General features: G+C 36.8%; 1 protein-coding gene across 1 annotated transcript; it reads left to right on the top strand.

Moving 5' to 3' along the window:
* Positions 1–1068: 1068 nt before the first annotated feature.
* Positions 1069–28000, top strand: LOC130682104 (probable ubiquitin carboxyl-terminal hydrolase FAF-X; the record flags this gene model as incomplete). Its single annotated transcript, XM_057496244.1, is given in 13 exon segments — positions 1069–1259; positions 3676–3817; positions 4665–5403; positions 5801–5924; positions 6534–6759; positions 7227–7356; positions 14760–14945; positions 15357–15577; positions 15666–15754; positions 25765–25921; positions 26044–26259; positions 26654–26749; positions 27727–28000. Coding segments are annotated over 13 exon segments (2658 nt in total), but the record flags the coding sequence as incomplete, so codon positions are not given.

Raw genomic sequence — 28000 nt, 5'->3', positions numbered from 1 at the left:
ATAAGAAAAACAAAGCAATTTTTTCTTGCCACATTATTCTAGCAGGTACAGTTCCATTTTAAACAAGAAGCCACTGTTGTTTTCAGGAGTCATCGATGACTTAGACCATGAAGGGCTAGTTCTGCTGGGGTAGGGATGGGGGAAATCAGGTTGCTACTTTTCACGTTAGCCTTCGGATCCAGTAGCTCTCATCATCTTCACGTTTATGACTAGCACCCCCAAGAAGTTTACGCAGGTTTCAAAAGGAGAGTGAATTCCTTACTATAAATATTTCAAATCCTCCAAACCTGGAAGAAAATTTAGTTATTATGTGGTACTATAGCTATCTCTAAGTAAAGTTAATTTTCAGATAAGTGTGGTGGGAAAAGAGATGCACTCACTCGTACAAGAAAAACTGGAAGAACTAAGTTAAATATCTTTGAAAGCACTATTTTGACTGCCTACTGTAAAGGTTTAAAAAACGGTTTTAAGAAATTAAAGAATACGGAATGCTCTGACTACTGACATGGTATAGTAAATTTAGCAGGATGACCTGAGATATATGGTTTGGCGTCTTCCTTGTAGTGACCATTATACAACTGTCTTCATTTGGTGAAAGTGATATACTAGATCACATACTGTGCTCTAAAAAGATTGAATGTTACTGTATGTAAATTGTAAGGTAATTTTATTAATTAGCAGGTTTTAGAATTATGAAGGCACATTATGCACACACAGTCAATAAACCTTAGTAAACTCAACATTTTGCTATGTCTTTTGCTAAAAATATAGTTCTAGTTCTATTCTTGTATTCTGTAAATATTAAACATGAACATAAAATATAAAATGTTACTAATATCATCCAGTATGACTGGGATTTTTTTAGCAGCACTCATTTTCATTTTTTGTACACACACATGGTATTTTTTTTCAGTATTGGTTGGCCTAAGTTTCAAATCCACTCACTCTAGAATCAGATGTACCTGTCTCTCTCAATTTGAAAAAAATCACTGTGTTTATATCATTGTCATTTTCATTGTTAATGAAAAGTAAAATATGAATATTCTGGGGATGTAAAATGCTGTTTTATTCCATCTTCTTCTTAGGCTTTGGGGTAAACTTATTAATCTACGTGAACAATATGATGCCGTAGAGTTTCTTCATTGTTTGGTGGATAGTTTAGATGAAGCTTTAAAAGCTTTAGGACATCCAGCTATGTTAAGTCAAGTCCTAGGAGGTTCCTTTGCTGATCAGAAGATTTGCCAAGGCTGTCCACATAGGTAAGTGCTAATTAACATTTTTAGTATGTGCTTTTTAGTGTAGTCTTTAATAAAATTTTTACTAGTTCTTAAGTGTATGAAAGCAGGCTGTGGCAATTATCACTAACTGCCTAGGAATATAAATGAATTACATCTCTGTGTTTTAATTTTTAGCACTCTGTTCTTTGTTTCTTCCTTTTCAGTAACATTTGCTTCTGTTTTCTAAGGAGGTTTATTGACTTTTTAACTACTTTATCATATGTTCTTATTTGCCTTGTCATATCCTAGTGTATAACATAGCACTTTCCATAAATCTGCAGTTATTACTTATAACTATATTTCCCTGTTGTGTTATATTAAAACTATAATTGAAATATTTTAAATACAGTATATGTACAAAATAACTGGCATGTCTGGAGCATATTCTGGTAGCAATTTAAAAGTCAACTTTTTAAATTACAAAAAATTTCCATGTATTCTTGTCATTCTTGAGATGGTTGGATATGTTTGCATCAAAAAATTTAGCAAGAGTTGAGAAGACATTCTGTGTTTTGGAGTAAATAGAGAAATCGGTTCACTAATCATTGCTAATAAAAAATAAATAAATTAAATAAATAAATAAATGTAACTCAGTAATAAGTGTCCCATTCACAGAGTTCATTGGTGGACAGACACTTTTATTGTGTAGAAGTTTTATTGTTAAACAAAGAAATAGAGAAATCTGTTCACTAATCATTCCTAATAAAAATAAATAAATTAAATAAATAAATAAAAGTAAAAATAAATAAATAAATACATGTAACTCAGTTATAAGAGTCCCGTTCACAGAGTTCATTGGTGGACAGACACTTGTATTGTGTAGAAGTTTTACTTTGGCACTTGTTATGGTCATACAATGTTTTGAAATCCTTCTCATCAAAATAACCACAAATGTATGGTGTCTTCTACAACCCAGTAGAAGTAATGTTGAGTCATCCTTTTTACTTTATAGACATTAGTTGGGTGTGAGTGGAAGAGCGAGTTCTTTTGAAGATGTAGAAATGATTTTGGGAAAAATAATACTACATAAATGAAAATTCTTCATCATGTTAGTTAACATTCATTTGGAAGATGGGAGACTCACTCACCTAATTTGACCAACTTTTGGTCCTTACGAAAGATATTTTGCATTAGGTGGACAATAAAAACTATCCAACTCTTTGTCCCCTTATCCTATTAGTAGTCAGTTTTTTATTCAATTGTCAAATTACTTCTAAATTTTATTGCTTTACTCTGCTAAGTGAAAATACTCAAACTATAAATTACATACACATTCCAGCTAAATTTTCCTTGCTTTAGGATTATACAAGATTTCCATGTTTTTTAATGTAACAGAGCACTGATGTGTTTTTCTAGAGCACCCTTTAAGTTTTATAGAAGAAACCGTCAATCCCATTTATCTTTTAAGACTTCCTTTTCCTCCTCTGGGCTGGTTTCTGTCATAGTAACAGTATGTATAATATGCCATTCAAAAATAGTTCTATTAGTATAATTTTTCTTTTCTCTTTCTGAATTACAATGTTTGTAATCTAGGTTACATACTATAAATCTTTATAAATGGGAAGTGCTATGTCTAACATGTAATATCCCTTATGTTTTATACACAGTAGGCACTTGGTATATTTTTTTGATACATGAATTTAATGAGTGAGACTGTATTGTATTCTCTACCTCCCATTTTCTGAGTTTATTAGCATGTGCCATCAGAAGTTTTTCAAAATCCCCATTATAAAAAATCACCTCAATATGGGATGTTGACTGTCTATTTCACATTACTTTTCTCTTCCAATGGTTGTGACTCCAGAACACAACACTAGAAGCAAATGTTGGTCGGATTTTTGAATGTGTACAGTAGGTTAGAATCTGGCATATAAATGCCATGAATACTAGCTGCTATTGCATTATCTATTAGAGAAATGCAGGAACAATTAAAAACTCACTTCATGAATAGTCTCTTCTTTTTTAAATTTGACAAATCCTTAACTTTGTCGCAAATTACTACCCACACAGATAACAGTATGAGAGAATATAAAGAACTTACATAATGAGACCAGACAAGGCTGTCTTCAAATCACTACTCTGCCTTGTAAACTATACTAAATTAGTCTTTGGCACCTTCTTCCCACTCCCGCCCAGTTTGCCTGTCTTTTTGATAGGGATAGATATGTATCTCTTAACAGGTTTTAATGAAGATGACTGAACGATAGTGTGTGCAAAGAATCGAATACATTGTCCAGAACAAAGTGTTCAGTAAAAGATAACTGTAAACTTACGACATAGTAAATATCCAATTTGAGACGTAGTAAATACTGCAAACATTTTTAGCAATGTTTGCAACTAAAGATAATGTTTAGAAACTTAAGGAATAAATCCATTTGATTGTTTTACGTATCTTTAGATATGAATGTGAAGAATCTTTTACAACTCTGAATGTAGACATTAGAAATCACCAAAACCTGCTTGATTCTTTGGAACAGTATATCAAAGGAGATTTATTAGAAGGTGCAAATGCATATCGATGTGAAAAATGTGATAAAAAAGTGGGTATTGTATAGTTTTTTTAAATAAATATGATTGTATTTGAAAGAACTAAAAAATGTCAAGTTGTATTAACCTCAAATTTTACTTCTGCTCTATCTATGCTTTGTTAATGGTGGTAGCAGGGAGGTACTCAAAGCGATAAATGATTTAAAGATTTATCAGAGAAACAATACTATAAATGCTGCCAGTTGTCAAGGAAAACCATTTCAATTGAAAGATTAATTTTAGAAGTCAAAATTACCAGTGAACTCAAACCTGAAGAGTTGGTATTAGTAGTTTCCCCTTTCGTTCTTCAGGTTACTCTTGAACTTTAAAAAAACTGACATAATTTTATTTGGTTACATAACATTTTCACACCCACTTAAGCTGTAAACCCAGGTCTGATTTTTAGACCCAGCCAACTAATTTTATAGAGCAACTTAACCAGTTTGTAGGATCAGTCCATAACATGTCTTTGAATATACAGGTATGATAAATAATAAATGTCTTTCACGGTATTTCTTCAGTTGCTCATAGCAGATCCTATTCATTGTCGTAAAGGTAAAACATCAAAAATGTAACATGATCCAACAGCAGTATGCATTGGACAGATAGTAACATTAAGGAACCAGGTGCTAATTGGTTTCTGTGTCACATAATTTTTGTAGTTCTCAGCAAATGAGAGACTAGGTATTTTTAGTTTAAGTATAGATGTTTTGAATAAGTCACTGTGACAGGTGGCTTTGTGTTCATCATCATTTAGTCATCTATTTGTAAATGTAGATAGATGGTGAAGTTTTAAATTCTGTTGTTTAGTTATTATTTGGATTATAAAAACATGCATTTATATTCTCTGTTTATTTGTAGGTTGATACAGTAAAGCGCTTGCTAATTAAAAAATTACCTCCTGTTCTTGCTATCCAATTGAAACGATTTGGCTATGACTGGGAAAGAGACTGTCCAGTTAAATTCAATGATTATTTTGAATTTCCACGAGAACTGGATATGGAACCTTACACAGTACCAGGTGTTGCAAAGCTGGAAAGAGATAATGTAAACCCAGACAGTCAATTGATAAAACAGGACGTGCAGTCTGAAAGTGAGACAGCAGTAAGCGCAAAATACAGACTAGTGGGTGTGCTTGTGCACAGTGGTCAAGCAAGTGTTGGACATTATTATTCTTACATCATTCAAAGGAATGATAAAGATGAGAGAAATCGCTGGTATAAATTTGATGATGGAGATGTAACAGAGTGTAAAATGGATGATGATGAAGAAATGAAAAATGAGTGCTTTGGTGGAGAATATGTGAGACAAGTATTTGATCGTATGACGAAGTGCGTGTCATACCTGCAGCAGCAAAGGTGGTGGAATGCTTATATACTTTTTTATGAACGAATGGACACAATAGACCAAGATGATGAAATGATAAGATATATATCAGAGCTCACAAGATCCCATCAGATTATGTCACCAGCCATTGGGAGAAGTGTATGGAAAGAAAATGTGCAATTCATGCATAACCAAATGCAGTACAGTGTAGAGTATTTTCAGTTTATGAAAAAACTACTTACATGTAATGGTATTTACTTACGCCCTGCTCCAGGTAAGTCTGGCATTTAGCTTCTTACTAGTAAAGGATACTTTTTATTTCACTTTTAGGATTTCTTGCCGGGTATCAATATGTGTTTAATATTTTTCTCTTTCCTTGTACCTTTTTTCCCATAAAATCATTAGTCTCATTTTCATCTTGAATATGTGAGCATGTTCAGTTCATTACTTCAGAGTCAAATATTTAAGCTGCCATACTTTTGAATTGTGTCTGTCAGTATCTACAAATGTAAAAGAGCTTTTATTTGTAATAGTTATTTTTGTTACAGAAGCATTGCTTTGAAATATGATCTGGTGAAGTGCTAAGATAAGTACAAAATTTTAGCTAAGTTGTTTTAAACATGGAGCATTTTTAAACAAAAATTTGTTTGTATATGTGTGCTGTGTTTAAGGACAAGATCACTTGTAGCCTGAAGCAGAAGAAATAAGTATGACTAGTATTCAACTTGCAGCTAAATTCCTCTTCACCACTGGATTTCACACAAAGAAAATAGTCCGTGGCCCTGCCAGTGATTGGTATATAGCTATTCATTTTATTCATATTAAACTTAAGAGTTGGTGTGGTTCATTACTGTGGTGCTTTACTTTTCCCTATTGTTGGAATCCTTTTTCAAATTTCCAACATAGAATAAAAATCTTAGTAGGAATGTTGAGAGAAAAATCAAAATACAATTGCTTGATGTGCTTTTAATATTCAGAAATTGACTCCTGTTTCCATTTCATTTTTTGTGTATTTTATCATGAAAGCATTATGCTTTAATCTTTGTAGATGGAATTCCGTATTTAATAGAGATTTTTAAAAAATAGTTACACTATTCAGTTTAAGGTTCTGATTGTAAAAATGATGGCGACATTAGAATACCTTGATTTCACAACTATTTTCAGCGTCATTCAGAATATTTGTTAAGGAAATATCACTGAATCAGGAAGAGTCTGATTATAGATTTGCATCTACCTACACAAGTTCTCATTTATTCATTTTTGTAATTGAGAGACTAGACCAAGTCTCAGGCCTAATTAATTGTAAAGAACATCTTTTTTGGTTCATAGAAACCTGTTGGTTCACTGGAGCCATCGAAATAGAAGCACATCAATAAAATTGATACTCGTATATTTTTCTCTTAGGTATGATGCACTGTGCATTCTACTCCATCACTGCAAGAATGTACGTTTTTGGTTTGCTCAAAATGTTCTTTTTAATGTTCCAAATCGCTTCTCTGAGTATCTTCTGGAGTGCCCTAGTACCGAAGTGAGGGATGCGTTTGCAAAACTTATAGTATTTATTGCACATTTTTCATTGCAAGATGGGCCTTGCCCTTCATCTTTTACGTCTCTGGGGCCTTCCAGTCAGGTAATTGAAAGCTTTTCACTAATAATGCAAAAAGAATAAAGTTTCTTTTTATCAAGATCAAAGAAGTAAACATATTCATTTGTGTAACATAATTAATACATGCCTGCATTACTGAGTTGATTAAAAGTATTTCATATTAATGAATAATGATTATTGGGCAACTTAAAACATAAGGAAACTTTCTTCTGTTTATCCAGTTACTTGCAGTTATATAGTAGGCTTCCGATTGTATGTTCAGTTAAGGTTTATTTTTACGATGGCTAATTTTAAATCTTCAAGTAACCTTTTTATCTACATGGGTTTTTTTTTTTGCAGTAACAACATCATAGAGCTTCTATAGTGAAATCCTCAGTTCTTCATTCCCTCTCTGAGACAACTATATTTAATAATTTTTCTCTTGACATGTCTAAGTGATGCAGCTTTACATATATGAGCTTGTTGCCAATAAAATATTTTGTCTTTTACAGGCCTGTGAAAACTTAAGCTTGAGTGACCACTTACTAAGGGCAGTCTTAAATCTCCTGAGAAGGGAAGTTTCAGAGCATGGCCATCATTTACAGCAGTATTTCAGTCTGTTTGTAATGTATGCCAGTTTAGGTAAGCACTTCTCATAATTCTGTTTGCTGTATTATTTCATATTTGATGAAAGCATTTTAATTGAAGTAATGAGATCTAATATCTTCTAGACAGAAGTAGTATTCCGTACTTAAAATTTTAAAACCCACTTCAGACTTTCTGTATAACTCTTTAATGGCACTTCTCATCTTGTACAGTAAAGTATTTTTGTGTACTTGTTCTGTTGATAATTGATCTAACCTTAGTTCAGAAACTGTCTTACTCATATTTTTATCTCTTAATGCTGTTTTAAAAACTACTGATTCCCAGGCCACATCCCACACCTATGAATCAAAATTCCTAGGGCTCGGGAAAGATATATGTATTTTTTATTCTGCTATTTTTATTTTTATTTTGGTATCAGTAATCCACAACTACATGAAGAACATTATGTTTACTAGGCTTCCCCCTTCACCACGTCCCCCCCACAAAGCCCATTATAGTCACTGTCATCAGCACAGTAAGATGCTGCAGAAGCCCTACTCGTCTTCTCTGTGTTGTACAGGCCTCCCCGTGTCCCCCACAAGTTAAACATGCTAATCGTAGTGCCCGCTTTCTTTTTCCGCACCCTTATCCCTCCCTCCCCACCCATCCTCCTCAGTCCCTTTCCCTTTGGTGACTGTTAGTCCATTCTTCGGTTCTGTGATTCTGCTGCTGTTTTGTTCCTTCAGTTTTTCTTTGTTGTTCTTACACTCTACATATGAGTGAAATCATTTGGTACTAGTCTCTCTCCACCGGGCTTATTTCACTGAGCATAGTACCCTTTAGCTCCATTCATGTTGTTGCAAATGGTAGGATTTCTTTTCTTATGGCTGAATAATGTTCCATTGTGTATATATGTACCACATCTTCTTTATCCATTCACCTACTGATGGACACTTAGGTTGCTTCCATTACTTGGCTATTGTAAATAGTGCTGCAATAAACATAGGGGTGCATCTGTTTTTTTCAAGTCGGGCTACTGCATTCTTAGGGTAAATTCCTGGAAGTCGAATTCCTGGCTCAAATGGTATTTCTATTTTGAGCATTTTGAGGAATCTCCATACTGCTTTCCACAATGGTTGAACTCATTTACATTCCCACCCGCAGTGTAGGAAGGTTCCCCGATTTCCACAACCTTGCCAACATTTGTTGTTCTTTGTCTTTTGGATGGTGGTGATCCTTTCTTGTGTGAGGTGATATCCCATTGCAGTTTTAATTTGCATTTCTCTGATGATTAGCGATGTGGAGCATCTTTTCACGTGTCTGTTGGCCATCTGAACTTCTGCTTTGGAGAACTGTCTGTTCAGATCCTGTGCCCATTTTTTAATTGGATTATTTGCTTTTTGTTTGTTGAGGTGTGTGAGCTCTTTGTATATTTCGGATGTCAGCCCTTTATTGGATCTGTCGTTTATGAATATATTCTCCCATACTGTAGGATACCTTTTTGTTCTATTGATGGTGTCCTTTGCTGTACAGAAGCTTTTCAGCTTCTTATGCTCCCACTTGTTCATTTTTACTTTTGTTTCCCTTGCCTGGGGAGATACGTTCATGAAGAAGTCACTCATGTTTATGTCTGAGAGATTTTTGCCTATCTTTTCTTCTAAGAGTTTTAAGGTTTCGTGACTTACATTCAGGCTTTGGTCCATTTCAAATTTACTTTTGTGTATGGGGTTAGACAGTGATCCAGTTTCATTCTCTTACACATTGCTGTCCAGTTTTGCCAGCACCATCTGTTGAAGAGAGTGTCATTTCCCCATTGTATGTTCATGGCTCCTTTATCATATATTAATTGACCATATATGTTTGGGTTAATGTTTGGAGTCTCTATTCTGTTCCACTGGTCTGTGGCTCTGTTCTTGTGCCAGTACCAAATTGTCTTGATTACTGTGCTCTTGTAGTAGGGCTTGAGGTTGGGCAGCGAGATCCCCCCCACTTTACTCTTCCTTCTCAGGATCGCTTTGGGTCTTCTGGGTCTTTGGTTGTTCCATATGAATTTTAGAACTATTTGTTCCAGTTCATTGAAGAATGCTCTTGGAAATTTGATAGGGATTGCATCGAATCTGTATATTGCTTTGGGCAGGATGGCCATTTTGACAATATTAATTCTCCCTAGCCAGGAGCATGGTGTGAGTTTCATGCCATCTCGGCTCCATCTGAGGATATATGTATTTTTTAAAGGATCCTACTTGTTGGTACTTGTCATTTAAGAAGTTGGCCTGTACATATGTTTTGCTAAAATTAAGATAAAATCATGGATAATATTACACACATTATTCACTTCAATTCTCCTGTTGGGAACACTATCAGTTAATAATTTTAATTTTCAAAAATAGCATATTACAGGATCCTGCTTTTTCTCACAGCATCGGTTCATTTCTTCTCTATGGTTTCACATGCTTACCTAAAAAGTTACACTGTGTTACTGTGTTATGCTGTGTACCATTGTATTTTGGTAGTTTTAGGTATTACTGTCTTCCTCTCCAACTAGACTGCAAATTTCTGTGTTCAGGAGTCGGCATAGTGGTACTCAGTCACAGTTGAATGAATGGATGGATAGCCACAAGTGTACATAAGAAATTCTGTAGTATTTTCAGTGTTGTTTTAAGTTATTCTTAATTTATTAAGAAGGGAAAGAATGAATTTGTTATAGTTGAGTTATAAATTTAAATGTCAGTGATTTAGGTGTTGGTGTACCAGCAATTCAGAGTTCCTAATTTTTCTGGTGTAGTCTAGATATGAGTTTTGCAATACATATTTTTAGGTTTTTATGAGAAATTGATTCAAATAATTAGCGTATTGTTTGAAATTTGTTGAAATTTCGAAGAATTAGCATATAATTGAAACACAAACCAAATATAAATAACATCCTTGTTTTAGTCCTTTTTTATGCAAAACTACAAATTTAAGGACTACAGAAATCCAATTTTACTCCGTTTCCATTTTAGATACTGCTTCCAAAGCTGCTCACAGCTGACCCATGGTATAATCTAATGCCAATTTTCACTGCCATAAATGAGTGTAGATTGTCCATCTTAATCTTAAATTCTTATGGCTAGATACGGGTTTAGGTTTCAGAATTTTTTTTTAATTAATTAATTTTGTTGTCATTAATCTACAATTACATGAAGAGCACTATGCTTACCAGGGTCCCCCCCCCACCAAATCCCCCTCACAAACCCCACCACAGTACCGTCCATCAGCGCAGTAAGATGTTGTAAAATGACTACTTATCTTCTCTGCGTTGCACAGCCCTCCTCGTGCCCCCCCACATTATATATGCTAATCGTCATGTCCCCTTTCTTTTTCCCCACCCTCATCCCTCCCTTCCTGCCCTTTCTCCCCAGTCCCTTTCCCTTTGGTAGCTGTTAGTCCATTCTTAGGTTCTATGATTCTGCTGCTGTTTGGTTCCTTCAGTCGTTCTTTGTTCCTATAGTCTTTGGGTTTGAGGTGAGTCTCTTGTAAGCAGCATAGAGATGGGTCTTGCTTTTCTATCCATTCTATTATTCTGTGTCTTTTGATTGGTGCATTCAGACCATTTACATTTAAATTGATTATTGAAAGATACGTACTTATTGCCATTATAGGCTTTAGATTCGTGGCTGCCAAAGGTTCAAGGTTTGCTTCTTTAATATCTTACTGTCCAATTTAACTCACTTATTGAGGTATTTTAAACACTGTCTGGTCATTCTTTGTTTTTCCTCCCTTCTTATTCCTCCTTCTCCGTTCTTTATATGTTGGTTATTTAATTCTGTGCTCTTTTGTGCTTCCTTTAACTGCTTTTGTGGGTAGTTGATTTTATTTTTTGCCTTTAGTTAGTATTTGGTTGGTCTGCTTTCTTTGCTGTTATTTTATTTTCTCTGGTGGCATCTGTTTAGTCTTTGAAGTGCCCCCATCTAGAGCAGTCCCTCTAAAATACCCTGTAGAGGTGGTTTGTGGGAGGCAAATTCCCTCAACTTTTGCTTGTCCAGAAATTGTTTAATCCCTCCTTCATATTTAAATGATAGTCATGCTGGATTCAAGGCCCTTCTCTTTCATTGCATTAAATATATGATGCCATTCTCTTCTGGCCTGTAAGGTTTCTGTTGAGAAGTCTGATGATAGCCTGATGGGTTTCCCTTTGTAGGTGACCTTTTCCCTCTCTCTCACTGCCTTTAAAACTCTGTCCTTGTCTTTGATCTTTGCCATTTTAATTATTATGTGTCTTGGTGTTGTGTCCTCCTTGGGTCCTTTCTGTTGGGAGTTCTGTACACTTCCATGGTCTTGTGGATTATTTCCTCCCCAGTTTGGGGAAGTTTTCAGCAATTATTTCTTCAAATAGTCTTTCTATCTCTTTCTCTCTCTTCTTCTTCTGGTACCCCTATAATGCGGATATTGTTCCTTTTGGATCGGTCACCCAGTTCTCTTAATATTGTTTCATTCCTGGAGATCCTTTTATCTCTCTCTGCGTCAGCTTCTATGCATTCCTGTTCTCTGGTTTCTATTCCATCAATGGCCTCTTCCATTCTGCTTATAAATCCTTCCAGAGATTGTTTCATTTCTGTAATCTCCCTCCGGACTTCATCCCTTACCTCTTGCATACTTCTCTGCAGCTCCATCAGCATGGTTATGAGCTTTATTTTTAATTCTTTTTCAGGAAGACTGGTTAGGTCTATCTCCTTCTCAGGGTTTGCCTCTGTGATCTTGGTCTGTATCAATTTCTTCTGCCTTTTCATGGTGATAGATGTATTTGTGGGGAGCTGGCGTGTGTGTTGGGTAAGAGAAAGTCCCTTCTTGCCAGTTTAAGGCCTTCCTCTCCTGGGAGAACAGTGGCCTCTAGCGGCTTGTGCTGGGCAGCTGTGTGCAGACGGGGCTTCTGATCTAGCCCAGCATCTATGGAGTTTATTTAGCCCTGCAGTTGCTGTGGGCATGGCCTGCCTCGGGCTGCTGCTCCAATGAGGAGGAGCCGCGTCAGAGGTGGAACAGGCGGGAGGCTGTTTACCACGGTGAGGGGCCTCCGAGCTGCGCTGCAGGGGGTCAGGTGCCCAAAGTTCCCTGGGATTCGCAGCTGCTTGACTAGCTGTCCCAGGGCGCTTCCGTCCAGCTGTGGGGTCCCTGTCCCTATAAGACTTTCAAAAAGCACTCGCTTTTCTTTGTCCCGGGTGCGCCGCCTGTGGGGACCCGCTCACAGGCCTTAACTGTCCTGTTTCCCTAGTTTCCAGCACCCGAAGCATGCACTGTGTGTCTGCGCTCCAGTGCGGATGGCTAGGGCTGGGTGTTTAGCAGTCCTGGGCTCCCTCTCGCTCCCCGCTCCGACTCTCCTCCTCCCGCCGGGAGCTGAGGTGTGGGATGCTCGGGTCCCGCCGGGCCACAACTTGTGTCTTGCCCCCTTCACGAGGCGCTGGGTTCTCGCAGGTGTGGATGTAGTCTGGCCGTTGTCCTGTGTCTTCTGGTCTCTCTTTTAGGATTAGTTGTATTTGTTGTATTTTCAAAAATATATATGGTTTTGGGAGGAGATTGCTGCTGCTCTACTCACGCCGCCATCTTGGTTCTCTCTGAGGTTTCAGAATTTTTTAGATTTTAAAAAAGGTGAAACAGTGCATTTGCCATACTTGTGACATCCCCCAAGGAAGTATGTGTCAGCACCCTACAGTCAATCATATAAATATTTCTGTGATATATAATGAATTTTAATTCCTGGGCAATCAGTGGGTAATGGATAAAGGAAAAGATAACACATGTCTAATCAAGGTAGGTTTTTGCCAGAAATGCCATAACACCAACCTTACAAAAAACTTCATAGAACTTTTTGAGTGTCAAATAAGAATTTGTGAACTCTTTTTGTGGTCCTGGGAATACAGCAATGTATGAAGAATATTAATGGATTACAAGTATTACATGATGCAACAGAAAATGCAAAGTGCTGTGAAATACAAGCCAGGAATATCTGAACTATGCTTAGAGAGTAAGAAAAGGCTTGTTAGAGAAGGTGGTATAGGAATTGGTTGGTAAACAGAGTAAATGGTAGATGGAAAGACCTGGGTCATTGGATATTGAAGGCCACTTTGTGACTTAAAATAGCAGAAGGGACTCGCAAAATGCTATAATCATGCTCTCTCGGCAAGTCTTGTTAGACAGTCTGTGCTTTACCATGAGGGCATCGAGAACCACTATAGCATACACTGGTTGCCCATTATCTGTGGTTTTGAAAACTTTCTGCAATTTCAGTTACCAGAAGCCAACCTCAGCCAGGGAAGCATGTGATTTGATCCTCCTTCTGACGTAGCATCAGAAGGTCAATGGGAAGCATAACACTATGTCATGGGCCTACATCATTCACCTTCATTTCATATCACACACGCATTTCATTATCTCATATCAAAAGGAGAATGAAGAGTACAGTAAAATACTTTGAGAGACCATATTATACAGCTTTTATTACAGTACGATTGTTATGTCCTATTCTGTTATTTTACTATGTCTAATTTACAAATTAAACTTCCTCATAGATATGCCTGTATACTTTATACACAGGCGCGCGCGTGTGCACAGACACATACGCGCGCGCACACACACACACACAGATGCCACACTTTGGATTTTTCTTCAGTATATCCACAGTTTCAAGCACCCACTGAGTGTCTTACAATGTAACCACCAAGGATGAAAGGGCTACTGTACTAATGAGGTTTATCAAGTCCAAGATGTGACTTGAAGATTAGCAGGTTAAATTTTGACAGTGTTGGACATCTAAGAAGACCACAAAACAGTGTGATATCCAAAATTTGAAACCCGCATAAAGATACGCATTACTGTAGATTGGAAGTAAGAAGTTTTCAAAAGAGAGGTAGAAATAAAATGAGGGCAAGGGAATACAAAGCTAAAGCGTTTCAAGAAGAGTAAGGTAGTTAAGTGTGAGAGCTGTTCCTGCATTTCAAACCAACAAGTTTGGGACAAATTAAATGGGCATGAGGAAGGGGAAAATAAGGAAAGTAGGAACAGCCAATCTAGATGCTTTTTTTCCTCAAGAAGTTTTTTTGATACGAAGGAAGGTGGGGGAGGAGGCAGGTTTACAAAATATTTTTCTCATTTTATTTAGTTTATTTTTATCATCTTACCTTTCTTTGTTGAGATTTGCTATCTTAGCCCCCTACTCTCAGTCCTAAAAAAGCTACTTTTCCCTTAGGGCTCTGTAATTGGAATGCCAGAGTCATGATCACTACTCCATAGTTAGACTAAGTCAATGTATTTTCTGTTTTTTCTGCATTCCATCTGTATTTCTGCAGTCTAAATAAATGGGATGAGCTTTAATCATAAAAATAGTATGTGGCTATATTAATTACTTTTTCAATAATGCAGCACTGTCGTTTTAATTGTTTTGGTTTCTCTGTTTTTCCTACACATTACTTTTCTCCTTTTTTTTATAGGTATGACAGAAAAGACACAGCTCTTGAAATTGGATGTACCTGCTACCTTTATGCTTGTGTCTTTAGATGAAGGGCCAGGTCCTCCAATCAAGTATCAATATGCTGAATTAGGCGAGTTATACTCAGTAGTAGCTCAGCTGATCCGCTGTTGCAATGTCTCATCAAGGATGCAGTCTTCAATCAATGGTAAAGTGGAATGTTCCATCCATTCTTCAGTAGTTCAAAAATAATGCTACTTTCCTATATAGCACTTAGTTAAAATTCTGAACACATATAAAAACAAAAAACAGTGAAGATCCATGCTTTGGATATATTATATCTTAAACCATTAATTTTCTCACATGTTTAAAAGAGAACCTTTTATAATTTACTACGATAAAAATTCCTTATTTGTGAAATGGTTGCATTAAGAATCGTAACTAGGTTTTTTTCCTTCAATGTCAGCATTTAGTTATGCGTCTTTATCATCTTAACTCTGTCTGATCATTTTATTGTGCTTAGAAATTTAATTTAACTTGCCAGTTTAGAAATAAAATTCAGTATTGTAAGTTTGCAAAGAAGTCAGTTGGCTTTTCATTGATGACAAATCTGTTCTAGGTAATCCTCCTCTTCCAAATCCTTTTGGTGACCCTAATTTATCACAGCCTATAATGCCAATTCAGCAGAATGTGGAGGACATTTTATTTGTGAGAACAAGTTACGTGAAGAAAATTATTGAAGATTGTAGTGACTCAGAGGAAACCATCAGCTTGCTTCATTTTTGCTGCTGGGAGAATCCTCAGTTCTCATCTACTGTCCTCAGTGAACTTCTCTGGCAGGTTAAAGGAAAATAAACATTCAGATGTCTACAATTTGATTCACTATTCCTTTAAATAAGTAATTCAACTATACTTTACCTATGTTTAGGTTGCCTCCTCAGACACCTATGAACTTCAGCCATATTTGGATATGCTTTTGCAGATTTTACTGATTGAGGATTCCTGGCAGACTCTCAGGTACATACTCTGTCTGCTACCAGAATAAGTACATTTTTTATGATTCTAGAAATGAATGGAATTGCCAGTAGAAAAATACATTCTTACTCCTTGAAGCTCTATTAAATGTTTTACCTTTAAAAACATACGATGATGTCATAAAAATGAATGAGCAGTTGCACCCATCTCAATATAGGTCCATTTTTTATTCTTTTCTCTTAGTCGTTTCATACTTAATACTAGTTTTTTTCTTTAATTTATTTAAAGAAAATGAATTGGGTTTTTTTGTAAGTATTTAAGTTCTATTAATATTGTAGGATTACATTGCACTCATTTTCTTAATTGGTTATACTAGGTAATACTGTTTTCTCAAAATAATCCCCAGCATATTAGTTCTCTTATTAGTATATGGGGAGTTAATATGAATTTTTAGAACTGTTAGCTTCCTAAAAGGCCTCAGACTTCCTTCCAGAATTCCTCCTGTGTGTGTTCATTGTGCTAAAATTCAGCCTGAAAGTTTCACTGATGAAACTAGTTTAATATAGGAAATAAATAGTTTCATATAGGAAACAAATATGTATACATACTGTCACATTAGTTATTAGGAAAAACTAAAGTTTGTATAAGAACACAGTGCTTAAAAGATAGATCACTAAATTTCAGGGGGACTGAAAATACAAGATTCTTGAATTAATTAGTTTTCAAATTGTCACCTAATTCACCATCATAGATTTCAAACAAATCAGTTTTGTCAAAATAGCATTAACCAAAACTAGTTGCCATGAAACTAAAATTTAAAATTTCTAAGCTACCACTATATATTACTCAGTACCTATTTCAGTGTTATGAGACAGTTTGATAAGTCTTAAGGGATATATTTTAATGAGCTCTTTTATTTTTTTTAAAGAGCTTCTAAACTTACGTTGTTTACTGTGTAATTTATGTATGTCTTAAAACTCATCAGTCACACCTGGTTTTCTTTTTTCTACCAAGGAAGTGATCGTAAAAGTATAAATACTGGGTTAATGTGGGAAATGGTGGGCTTTTGGGTACAAATTGACAGGGAATTATGAGCACAAGCTTGAAATAAATGTTTTGTATGATGAACATGTATTTTATTCAGTAGACATTATTTAAGAGATATTTACAAAGTATCTACTATGTGCCAGACACTGTTACAGTCAACAGAACAAGAAGGGAAAGGCAGTATTTGATTACAAGGTATATGAAAGCAGTTGCACTGATGATACTATGTCAGAAATAGTGAGTTGTCAACTTCATTATCATTTAAAACATGAATGAAAAAACTATATACTACACGTGTTTCAAAATAAACAGTGCCTATGCATGTTACATTTTTTTGTCTGAAATGATTAGGTTGAAAAACCACTGACATTATAAACATGTTTGTGGCAAACAAGCCTACACATGCATATACACACATGTTTGGTTTTGATTGGGAATACAATTATACTCTATTCAGTAAAATTAAAGGATTTTTTTTTTTAGATAACTTTCTCCAGGTACTGTTGCAAAGCGAAAAGTTGTGTTTTTCCCATAACTGATTTTTAAATTGCCACGGTAAATGTTATGTTGAGATTTGGCTGGAACTGAGGTTCAATCATTTGTCAATAGCAAATGAATCAGATTTTACTCTTGCCAGTGAAAATTGCTTTACCCACCATATGTGTATTCTAAGGAAGAGAATTCTAGTTAATTTTGTATTGTCAAGTGATATCACTTTGTAGTCACTAGAACCTCACTTTGCACTCCAAGATACAATTTTTAAAAATGATCTGATTCAGAGGCGGAGCCAACATGGCGGCGTGAGTAGGACAGTGGGACTCTCCTCCCAAAAACATAAATACTTTTGAAAATACAACAAACACAACTAGCCCTAAAAGAGAGACCAGAAGACGCAGGACAGTGGCCAGACTGCAGCTACACCAGCGAGAACCCAGCGACTGGTGAAAGGGGTGAGATACAAGCCCCGGCCCTGCGGGACCCGAGCGCCCCTCCCCCCAGCTCCCAGCGGGAGAAGAGCAGGCAGAGCGGGAGGGAGACGGAGCCCAGGACTGCCGAGCACCCAGCCCCAGCCATCCGGGCCAGAGCACAGACACAGTACGTGCCCAGGGGGCCCTGGATACTGGGGGAACAGGGAGTAAGACCTCTGAGCGGGTGCTGAAGCTGATGCCCCTGTGACAAAGAAAAGCGGGGTCTTTTTGAAAGTCTTAAAGGGACAGGGACTTAACAGCTTGACGGAAACAACCCAGGTCACAGTACAGTAGCTGGAAATTACAGGGAAAACCGGGTGCACTAACCCCCTGGGCAACAGCTCTGAGACCCCTCACGGAGGCAAACAGTCAAGCAGCCCCCCCATCCATTACCCCACCGGGCGCTGCGAAAGCAGAGAAGCAGCCTGAGACAAATTCCGCCCACAGAAAGGGAAATTTCTCCCTTCCGGCCAGGCAAGACACAAAGACCCAGTCTACACGCAATTACCCAACAGAAGCCACTAGGGGTCGCAGTTGTCCCAGTAAAGAAAGGCCAGTAGCAAGTGAAAATTTTGGCCCTCCCAGCTGACAGTCAATAGCACCTGTCAACATGAAAAGGCAAAAAAATATGATTCAGACAAGACTAACCCAGACAGCTTCGGCATCTGCTACATCTTCCCCTGAGAAGGAATCTGGGGAGATAGATTTAGCCAGTCTTCCTGAAAAATAATTCAAAACAAAAGTCATAACCATGCTGATGGACTTGCAGAGAAATATGCAAGAACTAAGGAAGGAGAATTCAGAAATAAAACAAGCTCTGGAAGGACTTCAAAACAAAATGGACGAGATGCAAGAGACCATTAATGGACTAGAAAACAGAGAACAGGAACGCAGAGAAGCTGATGCAGAGAGAGATAAAAGGATCTCCAGGAATGAAAGAATTTTAAGAGAGCTGAGTGATCAAACGAAAAGGAACAATATAAGAATTATAGGTATTCCAGAAGAAGTAGAGAGAGAAGAGGGGATAGAAAATGTCTTTGAAGAAATAATTGCTGAAAATTTCCCCAAACTAGGGGAAGAAATGGCCTCTCAGACCACAGAGGTACACAGAACTCCCATGACAAGGGATCCAAGGAGGGCAACACCAAGACACATAATAATTAAAATGGCAAAGATCAAAGACAAGGACAAAGTATTACAGGCAGCCAGAGAGAAAAAAAAAGGTTACCTACAAAGGAAAACCCATCAGGCTATCATCAGACTTCTCAACAGAAACCCTACAGGCCAGAAGAGAATGGCATGATATACTTAATGCAATGAAACAGAAGGGCCTCGAACCAAGACTACTGTATCCAGCACGAATATCATTTAAATATGAAGGAGGGATTAAACAATTCCCAGACAAGCAAAAGTTGAGGGAATTTGCCTCCCACAAACCACCTCTACAGGGCATCTTACAGGGACTTCTCTAGATGGAAGCACTCCTAAAAAGAGCACACAACAAAACACCCAACATATGAAGAAGGGAGGAGGAGGAATAAGAAGGGAGAGAAATAAAGAATCATCAGACTGTGTTTATAATAGCTCAACAAGCGAGTCAAGTTAGACAGTAAGATAGTAAAGAAGCTAACCCTAAACCTTTGGTAACCACAAACTTAAAGCCTGCAATGGCAATAAATTCATACCTTTCAATAATCACCCTAAATGTAAATGCACTGAATGCACCAATCAAAAGACACAGAGTAATAGAATGGATAAAAAAGCAAGATCCATCCATATGCTGCTTACAAGAGACTCAAACCCAAAGACGCGCACAGACTTAAAGTCAAGGGATGGAAAAAGATATTACAAGCAAACAACAGAGAGAAGAAAGCAGGTGTTGCAATTCTGGTATCAGACAAAACAGACTTCAAAATAAAGAAAGTAACAAAAGACAAAGAAGGACATTACATAATGATAAAGGGCTCAGTCCATCAAGAAGATATAACCATTATAAATATATACGCACCCAATACAGGAGCACCAACATACCTGAAACAAATATTAATAGAACTAAAGGAGGAAATAGAATGCAATGCATTCATTCTAGGAGACTTCAGCACACCACTCACTCCAAAGGACAGATCCACCAGACAGAAAATAAGTAAGGACACAGAGGCACTGAACAACACATTGGAACAGATTAACCTAATAGACATCTACAGAACTCTACATCCAAAAGCAACAGGATACACATTCTTCTCAAGGGCACATGGAACATTCTCCAGAATAGACCACATACTAGGATACAAAAAGAGCCTCAGTAAATTCCAAAAGATTGAAACCCTACCAACCAACTTTTCAGACCACAAAGGCATTAAACTAGAAATAAACAGTTCAAAGAAAGCAAAAAGGCTCACAAACACACGGAGGCTAAACAACACGTTCCTAAATAATCAATGGATCAATGACCAAATCAAAATGGAGATCCAGCAATATATGGACACAAATGACAACAACAACACTAAGCCCCAACTTCTGTGGGACACAGCAAAAGCAGTCTTAAGAGGAAAGTATATAGCAATCCAAGCATATTTAAAAAAGGAAGAGCAATCCCAAATGAATGGTCTAATGTCACAATTATCGAAATTGGAAAAAGAAGAACAGATGAGGCCTAAGGTCAGCAGAAGGAGGGACATAATAAAGATCAGAGAAGAAATAAATAAAATTGAGAAGAATAAAACAATAGCAAAAATCAATGAAACCAAGAGCTGGTTCTTCAAGAAAATAAACAAAATAGATAAGCCTCTAGCCAGACTTATTAAGAGGAAAAGAGAGTCAACACAAATCAACAGTATCAGAAATGAGAAAGGAAAAATCACGACGGACCCCCGAGAAATACAAAGAATTATTAGAGAATACTATGAAAACCTATATGCTAACAAGCTGGGAAACCTAGGAGAAATGGAAAACTTCCTAGAAAAATACAACCTTCCAAGATTGACCCAGGAAGAAACAGAAAATCTAAACAGACCAATTACCAGCAACGAAATTGAAGCGGTAATCAAAAAACTACCAAAGAACAAAACCCCGGGCCAGATGGATTTACCTCGGAATTTTATCAGGCATACAGGGAAGACATAATACCCATTCTCCTTAAAGTTTTCCAAAAAATAGAGGAGGAGGGGATACTCCCAAACTCATTCTATGAAGCTAACATCACCCTAATACCAAAACCTGGCAAAGACCCCACCAAAAAAGAAAACCACAGACCAATATCCCTGATGAACGTAGACGCAAAAATACTCAACAAAATTTTAGCAAACCGAATTCAAAAATACATCAAAACCATTGTACACCATGAACAAGTGGGATTCATCCCAGGGATGCAAGGATGGCACAACATTCGAAAGTCCATCAACATCATCCACCACATCAACAAAAAGAAAGACAAAAACCACATGATCATCTCCATAGATGCTGAAAAAGCATTTGACAAAGTTCAACATCCATTCATGATAAAAACTCTCAGCAAAATGGGAATAGAGGGCAAGTACCTCAACATAATAAAGGCCATCTATGAAAAACCCACAGCCAACATTATATTGAATAGCGAGAAGCTGAAAGGATTTCCTCTGAGATCGGGAACTAGACAGGGATGCCCACTCTACCCACTGTTATTTAACATAGTACTGGAGGTCCTAGCCACGGCAATCAGACAAAACAAAAAAATACAAGGAATCCAGATTGGCAAAGAAGAAGTCAAACTGTCACTATTTGCAGATGACATGATACTGTACATAAAAAACCCTAAAGACTTCACCCCAGAACTACTAGAACTGATATCGGAATACAGCAAAGTTGCAGGATACAAAATCAACACACAGAAATCTGTGGCTTTCCTATATAACAACAATGAACCAACAGAAAGAGAAATCAGGAAAACAACTCCATTCACAATTGCATCAAAAAAAATAAAATACCTAGTAATAAACCTAACCAAAGAAGTGAAAGACGTATATTCTGAAAACTACAAGTCACTCTTAAAAGAAATTAAAGGGGACACTAACAGATGGAAACGCATCCCATGCTCATGGCTAGGAAGAATTAATATCGTCAAAATGGCCATCCTGCCCAAGGCAATATACAGATTTGATGCAATCCCTATGAAACTACCAGCAACATTCTTCAATGAACTGGAACAAATAATTCAAAAATTCATATGGAACCACCAAAGACCCCGAATAGCCAAAGCAATCCTGAGAAAGAAGAATAAAGTAGGGGGGATCTCACTCCCCAACTTCAAGCTCTATTATAAAGCCATAGTTATCAAGACAATTTGGTACTGGCACAAGAACAGAGCCACAGACCAATGGAACAGACTAGACAATCCAGACATTAACCCAGACATATATGGCCAATTAATATTTGATAAAGGAGCCATGGACATACAATGGCGAAATGACAGTCTCTTCAACAGATGGTGCTGGCAAAACTGGACAGCTACATGTAGGAGAATGAAACTGGACCATTGTCTAACCCCATATACAAAAGTAAACTCCAAATGGATCAAAGACCTGAATGTAAGTCACGAAACCATTAAACTCTTGGAAGAAAACATAGGCAAAAACCTCTTAGACATAAACATGAGTGACCTCTTCTTGAACATATCTCCCCGGGCAAGGAAAACAACAGCAAAAATGAACAAGTGGGACTATATTAAGCTGAAAAGCTTCTGTACAGCAAAAGACACCATCAATAGAACAAAAAGGAACCCTACAGTATGGGAGAATATATTTGAAAATGACACATCCGATAAAGGCTTGACGTCCAGAATATATAAAGAGCTCACACGCCTCAACAAACAAAAAACAAATAACCCAATTAAAAAATGGGCAAAGGAACTGAACAGACGGTTCTCCAAAAAAGAAATACAGCTGGCCAACAGACACATGAAAAGATGCTCCACATCGCTAATTATCAGAGAAATGCAAATTAAAACCACAATGAGGTATCACCTCACACCAGTAAGGATGGCTGCCATCCAAAAGACAAACAACAACAAATGTTGGCGAGGCTGTGGAGAAAGGAGAACCCTCCTACACTGCTGGTGGGAATGTAAACTTGTTCAACCATTGTGGAAAGCAGTATGGAGGTACATCAAAATGCTCAAAACAGACATACCATTTGACCCAGGAATTGCACTCCTAGGAATTTACCCTAAGAATGCAGCAATCAAGTTTGAGAAAGACAGATGCACCCCTATGTTTATCGCAGCACTATTTACAATAGACAAGAATTGGAAGCAACCGAAATGTCCATCGATAGATGAATGGATAAAGAAGAGTGGTACATATACACAATGGAATACTACTCAGCCATAAGAAAGGGCAAATCAAACCATTTGCAGCAACATGGATGGAGCTGGAGGGTATTATGCTCAGTGAAACAAGCCAAGCAGAGAAAGAGAAATACCAAATGATTTCACTCATCTGTGGAATATAAGAACAAAGGAAAAACTGAAGGAACAAAACAGCAACAGAATCACAGAACTCAAGAATGGACTAACAGGTACCAAAGGGAAAGGGACTGGGGAGGATGGGTGGGTAGGGAGGGATAAGGGGGGGCAGAAAAAGAGGGGTATTAAGATTAACATCCATAGCGGGGTGGGAGAAAGGGGAGGGCTGTACAACACAGAGAAGACAAATAGTGATTCTACAACAGTTTGCTACGCTGATGTACAGTGACTGTAAAGGAGTATATAGGGGGGACCTGGTAAAGGGGAGAGCCTAGTAAACAAAGTATTCGTCATATAAGTGTAGATTAATGATTAAAAAAAAAAATAAAGCAGTTCCTATGTGGTGACCTCTAATGAGTTCTACACAATGATATAAAGGGCATATAAAAGTGTAGGCAAAGGGTCTGTTTGTGTTTATACAGAGGATCAAAGCCTAATTGGGCTACCCCAAAAATGAACTAAGATACGATATGAAAAAGAACTTCCAACATCAGCACTCTCGGGAAGACTCATGCCAGATGAGGATCATCAAAAAACCCCAACAAAGATCCACGCACTGCTACAGCTGTAGATGCACTCATCCCACCAGCTCCTGGACTTGCCATGGGAATGAGGAAGGAGATATCTAAGCTGGCCTGTGCATACAGTAAAACAAAAATTTGACTGGATCTATACTGTTGGAACTCAACCAAGAATTAGGAGAAGTGCAAATTGTAGTACTCCAAAATCTTACAACCACAGACTATTTATCGTTAAAAGAACATATGGAATATGAACAGTCCCCAGGAATGGGTTGTTCTGGTTTATCTGAATTCTCTCAGACTGTTTAAGTTCAGTCGGACAATATCCACCATATCATAGATAAGTTTTCACAAATGCCTAAGGTGCCTAACTGGTTTTCTTGGTTTCACTGGAGATGGCTGGTAATTACAGGTATGCTTTGGTTATGTAACTATACTCCTATTATGTTAATGTGTGTGTGCAATTTAATTAGTAGTTTAAAACCTATCCATGCTGAAGTTACTCTACAAGAAGATATGTCAAAGAAATAATCAATCTTCCCAGGTTTTCTTCCGCCTGCTACTTCTATAGCTTTTCTTCTTCCTACCTAATCACAACCTTTAAATAGAACTCGTGCCACATGTCGAATTTACCGAGTATCATAATTCTTCCAAGTGGTAAAGACACCTCAAGACAAATGCTGGGCATAGAAGCCACAGGGCATAAATATGCAAAGAAGTAAAATCTCTCTCACTTACCAACTTAACATTTCCCTGTATGGCCCCGGAAGATGACTGGTTAGCCAGAGACGGGTAAGATTCCTCAAGGGAGGAACAACCTAAGACAGGCACAGTCGCAGGGGGCCATGTGGTGAGAAAATGGGGAGCAGCAGAGGTGAGGCTTAGAACCTCCCCCCTCATGTTCTGAGAGAAATCTTCTGCATACATGGATGTTTATTGCCCTCGTCTAGCTTGGATTAACACATAGTCTACAGGCACACACCTGATCATCTACATTTGCTCTCTTACAACACTAAACTCTGTTTTCTACCTTTATCTCGTATCTACCTACTTCAGCATTTTATTAAAAATAATAATAATAGAGAAATGTGGTATCCACATATAAATCAAGTTTAAAAATCAAATGAATATTCATATTTGAACTGACTGTGTATAGTTCATAATGCATGAACAAAACTGAAAGCTTCTGTTATGACTGCCCTTGTACTGTTCACCATGTAACTTATTCACTATGTAAGAATTTGTGCTCCATGTAAGAATTTGTTCGTTATGCATCAGAAGATTGGAGACTGACGAAAATTAGGCTTGGGGTGGATTAATGATTGTGCATTGAGTATTGACCCCCCTATACAGAAATTTATTGTGGTTAACAACTATTTGATCAATAAATATGAGAGATGCCCTCACAAAATATATATATATACATATATATATATATAAACACACTTCCAATTGTAAAATAAATAAGTAACCAGGATGTAATGTATAGCATAAGGAATATAGTCAAAATATTGTAACAACCTGGTATGGTGATACCTGGTACCTAGAATTATCATGTATATAAATGTTGAATCACTGTGTTGTACACCTGAAACTAATGTAATGCAATACTGTTGTCAACTACCCTTCAATAAAAAAAAAAATGATCTGATTCAAAGCAAAACAATTCTCTAGTCATGAAGATAAGACATACTTGTAGATAACTGCAATAAAAACAATGCAGCATTTGATATTCTTATAGCAAAAGCATTTTGGATTGATGACAGTTTGTTAAGACTTCAAATTCTCAGGTCGGACTGGTAGCCAACTTCCCAACTTGAGTATAAGTCTGGGATATGTGGCTACTTTTTTATTTCTGTACTTGTTTTCTCAAGAAGTAAATGAGTTTACCGAAGCTTAAGAGAGTTAACTAGATTAGATCGACACTTCAAAAAAAAAACGTGTGCTGAACGGTGCACAGTAGGCTTCAAATGTTTACTACCTGTCACAAATTTTTATATCTTCTTTCTTCTTTTTTAGAATTTGTAATGCTCTTAAAGGAATCCCAGATGATCGAGATGGATTGTTTATAATAATCCATTGCTCTAAAAATCACTATCAAAAAAGAGCGTATCAGTGTATAAAATGTGTTGTAGCTCTGTTTAGCAGTTGTCCTGTTGCTTACCAAATATTAAAGGTGAGAGTCTTTTCTTAAGTTTTGTAGTAACTGGAATCATGGAAATTTGGAATTTGCATTTTAAATTAACACAGAAATTATTCCAAATTCTTTTGCTTGAATAGTTTTATTTTCTTTTGAAGGGTAATGGAGATCTTATAAGAAAGTGGATCTGTGCAGTGGAATGGCTTGCATGTGAACTTGAAAAAATACCGTACACTGGCAACCCTCAATGCAGTGATAACAATTGGTCTTCTCCAGTGCAAAGCAGTAAAACATCATCACGTTCTTATTTATTACGGAGGTCACATAGTGCTAGGATGACACTCGAAAAAGCTTGTGAATTCTGTCCAGAGGAGGTAAAAAATAAATAAAAGCCATCAATGGACAGCAAATAGAAATGGAAGAAAGAAAAGTAATTTTTTATAGGCCATGTTACTGTGTAAAGAATATGTGTTGCAGTTTGTTTGTTTTAGTGTTTAGTGCTGATTGATTTTTTTTAAGTCATCAACAGAGCTTAACCTCCTCTGTTCTCTATATTTTGGAGAAATTGCTGTGAAACTGTCTAAGAACATATTTAGGATAATCTAAAAGTTTTTCTCTAACTGCAAGTTATTTTATCACAGTAAATGAAAAAACATTAAACATGGCAGCTTTTTAGATTTTTTTTAACTGTCTCACTGGTAGAATAAAAATAAATTTAAGTTGCTTTTATAATCAAACTTCTAATCTCTTTTAAATATTTAAAACTAGCATCCAGAAGACCAAGATACCCCAGATGAGCATCAGTCCTCTGCAGCAGAAGATGCCCCATTATATACTAATTCATCTGGATCTCACTATCAGCAGGTAAATAGGAGTCGGAGTATTTTTGTTTTTAATTTTTATCCCCTAAACCAATTCTTTGTGCTTTACTTAAAAGCATTTATTTGTCTTAAATGTTTTGTAACTTACTAGTTGTAATGTTATGTAGTAACAAGTTATCTAGAATAGCTTGCCAAGATGATGAGGAGTTACTGGGTTGAAAGAGCATGTTTCTGTCTGCCCATGTGGTATTTCCTCTGCCAACTACACAGGCCTTAATTAATAAAAATGTGTGATGTTTTACATTAACATAAAATTCATAACTATCAAAGAAATGTTAAGGAAGTCTTGATTGGTTTTGCTGCAGGACTGATTTTCACTAAGAATGTATTTTTTATTAAGTTTTTGATTTTTTAATAGATGGTTCGCTGAGAAACACAGATGATCAAATGTTCATTCCCAAATAAAATTTTGGGGATAAGTTTTAGGAGGATGGTCCTGAGTTTAAACCACAAACATGACCAATTCAGATCTTTTAAGACAGTAGGTATTCCTGAGAATCACCTAAAGGCTTTGTTAGAAATAGACGTTGCTATGTCCCACCTTCAGAATTTTTTATTCAGTTGGAGTGAGTGTGGTGCAACACTTTTCATTTCTAACAAGTTTCCCACTGATTTTGGTAGGGCTAATCAAGGACCACACTTAGAGGAACCAATTCTGTTATCAGAGGCATTGGTGAAAAAACAGTGTCAAAACACTTTCTTGGTGAGAGGAAAAATAATATTCTGTCATAACCTCACAGATTCATGTGTACCTATTTCTCAAAACATTGTTTGTCATAGTGGTACTTGTAGCAACTCAGGAATAGACTTCTAAGTTACTTAACTACTGCATGAGCAGTATTTTTTAAAGATAAATTCCTAGAAATAGACATATCTGCTTTTATACAAACTTCAGCTCACGTCTTTTTATTTGATTGTGATATGTGAAAAGTTTAACCTACAGGTCTCTTTCACCCTCAGAGTAATCATGTGCATGGTCAGCCATATACAGGGCCTGCAGCACATCCCTTGAACAGCTACCAGCAAACTGGTCAACAAGCACAAGAAAATTATGAAGGAGGCAATGAAGAAGTATCCCTGTCTCAAATAAAGGATCAGTGAAACACCCGTATTTAACTGGTTCCTTTAACCACACACTCAGGCCTTACAGTCCAGACTTTTTCTGTGTCTGGCTTGTATTTAAAACTAGAAAAATCATTTACTATAGAAAGTATATTCACTGTTTTATTTTCAG

Source organism: Manis pentadactyla, chromosome Y (assembly GCF_030020395.1).
Source record: "Manis pentadactyla isolate mManPen7 chromosome Y, mManPen7.hap1, whole genome shotgun sequence".
Taxonomy (NCBI): domain Eukaryota; kingdom Metazoa; phylum Chordata; class Mammalia; order Pholidota; family Manidae; genus Manis; species Manis pentadactyla.
This window is presented reverse-complemented; position numbering and strand designations above follow the sequence as displayed.